General features: G+C 45.1%; 1 protein-coding gene across 1 annotated transcript in view; it reads right to left on the reverse strand.

Annotated features, from left to right (window-relative positions):
* Positions 1–1,114, reverse strand: part of PFDN4 (prefoldin subunit 4) — a 4,057-nt gene extending 2,943 nt beyond the window's left edge. Inside the window, exons 1-2 of the mRNA XM_027881302.1 lie at positions 1,018–1,114; positions 335–442 (exon numbers count right to left, since the gene is read on the reverse strand). Coding sequence (XP_027737103.1) covers positions 335–442; positions 1,018–1,041 — 132 coding nt within the window. The 5' untranslated portion in view covers positions 1,042–1,114. The remainder of the gene's footprint in view (positions 1–334; positions 443–1,017) is intronic.
* Between the last annotated feature and the right edge of the window lie 1,516 nt (positions 1,115–2,630).

The raw sequence follows: 2,630 nt of genomic DNA on the forward strand, positions 1-2,630 counted from the left end.
CAAGGGAAATATAGCAGATTTAAATTTCACTAATATCTGATATGCTTTTACACAAGATTTTTTAATTTAGCTAAAGTACAAAAAGAAAAGTACCTAAAATGGCAAATGTTAATTACTCAGGAGTTACAAGAACTGCCTGCAGAGAGGTACTGGAGATCTTTATTTCTCATTAATTCTTTTCCACTTTACTAGTCTCTGTTTCAAAGTATCAGAAAGCCCATATTAGAATCAAAGCATTACTTCAACTCACAGCAATCCACAGCCCCTATTCTCTCTTATAGCTGAAAACTGATTCAGAGCAATGAAGGATATGTGATATCTGAAGCAAAGATACCTTTTTCACTTCTATTTCTTCTTTCAGCTCTGTGATCCTGCTGGTATTTCTTGCAAACTTGTTAATTTTCTGCTGATCTTCAAAGGTGACGTTGACATCTTCTGCAGCCTGCAAGGAGGAGAGGGCAAAATGAACGCTTCATTTCTTGTATTACCTTGGCTCTCACTACCAGATTACTCCTATAAAGCTTCTGAAAAATAGTCTTGCAGCCACTACATTGTGCTTATACACCTGATTCCTTAAAATGCCTCCTGAAGGACGTGAGAAATACCCATATTTAGCTGGGTAACACCTAATTAAAACACCAGCCATCCATGGCATCCTAAAGCCAAAGGCTGTTTCCTGGAAGGGACTGGCACCTGAACAGGACACTCAGCTCCAAAATCCCTGCAGGAACACATCCATGAGATCTGTCAGCAACACATTTTATGTGGTTACCTGTGATGTGCCACAGAGGATTTTAATTCGATACCGACCGGGGGTTCTGAGCACAGCCTGACCCGGCGTGGGGCCAGGGCACGGACCACCCGAGCCCGGGGCTGCGGGGGCAGTGACATGCAGCAGAGGGCCCCGGGGAACCCTCGGTCGGAGGGAGCGGCCGGGAAGGGACCCGATTCTCCTGGGAAGGGAATAAATCCCGCCGAGAAGGAGCCAAACCCCGCCGGGCCCTGCCCCGCACTCACCGCCTTCTTCATGGTGGCGGCCATCTTGGTCGGGCTGAACCACCCACCCTGAGCGCAGAGGGGGAGCTGCGGATTGGGGAAGAAGAAAAAAACAAGGAAAAACGCCCGACAGCGGATACTCTGCGAGGATCGGGGCTTTTCCTTCTCTCTATGGCTCTCAGCACGGCAGCGTGGCCGAAGAAGCGAGGGGGCACGGAATGAAGGTGCGCCCATCCCCGCGGCGCTTGGTACGGCCCGAGGGCAGGGGAGGGGCCTCTGCAGGGGGAAAGGGAGCGCTGGGGCCGCCAGGGGGCGCCATGAGACGGGATGGGATGGGATGGGATGGGATGGGATGGGATGGGATGGGATGGGATGGGATGGGACACCCAAAATCACATCTTCCCTCCTTTCCTAACACCTGAACCATAAATACCTCAGGAGGTTATGCAATGACCACTGCAATGGAAAATGCAGGAATAGAGTGCGTTTGCTCCTGATAGAACTCCTTGTTGCTGAGGGGAAACCCAGTCCTGCCCCTGCAGGGGAATCCTTGTGCCATAAAACCTCATGAAAGTCCATTCCAAAGGGGATCCGTGGAGAGCAATAAAAGACAACACCCAACAGAGGAATGGGTGTATATTTTAAAAGATTATTATTCCCGTGAGAATGGAGAGTTTGGGTTCCTCCTTTATTCCTTATGGAGATGAATTTTACACCATTTGTGTTCAGCTTCATTTCACAGTAGAGCTGCTTTGGGAGCTCCTTCAATAACTGCTTTTGGCTGAAAAAATTAAAGGGAGTCACACCTACTTAAGGGAAAGATCGCAGCAGGTTTTACCTTAAAAATTTCAGAAGCAGAAAAACATAATAGGAAAATGCTCTGTAATAATATATTCTGTAATATTTAATGAAAAACCATTGGGGTTTTTGTTTTTGTTTTTTTTCAGTTCAGAATGACTGCTTAATTCAAAACTCCTGTTACAAACCAGGGGAAAAAAACAGAATAGAAAAAAAATTTTGATTTTGGTTGTCCCTCAGGCTCATTGTTGCATTTTATTTTGGTGCATCATTTTGCCTTGTTTCCCCACCGAGGGGAAAAAAATTAATCACAAAAATTCTCCTTAGAGAATTATGTTATTATTAATTTATATAAAACATAAGCCTATTTCTGAGCCTATTTTCTCAGAGAATAAACTCTCATCTCTTTGGTCATTCTCCTACTCTTCCCTAAATCATCTGTCTTCTTCCTTCTCAAAGATCCTCCTAGGAAAGGATAAACCATGGTTATTTCCTCGGGTAGATTAACTGAATAATACATGTCAGATCTGAGCCAATGCAATTTCCTTCAAGAGAAAAGGAGTGGATTTCGTAAGAATTCGATGACTCGAAGGCTTTGAAAATAAATCTTTTTCTCCCACATGCTCAGGCATGATTTGTTGGGGGGAGCATGTTGCCAAGAGTAACTCACTGGAGCCCTTTCTTATGTAAATAAAAGTGAAAACAGTGCACGAGTGCAAACATCCAGCGGTGGAGTAACATAAACCCACTGAACTCGGTGACCTCATTTCTCTTTCAGTTGCATAAAAGGACTTGCTCTTTCTTGTGCTGGCCCTTGTTGTTGTTGATGGTGTGGT

The sequence above is a fragment of the Empidonax traillii genome, unplaced genomic scaffold, assembly GCF_003031625.1.
Source record: "Empidonax traillii isolate 1590-97213 ecotype Southwest subspecies unplaced genomic scaffold, ASM303162v1 scaffold86:size2944007, whole genome shotgun sequence".
NCBI classification, from domain to species: Eukaryota; Metazoa; Chordata; class Aves; order Passeriformes; family Tyrannidae; genus Empidonax; species Empidonax traillii.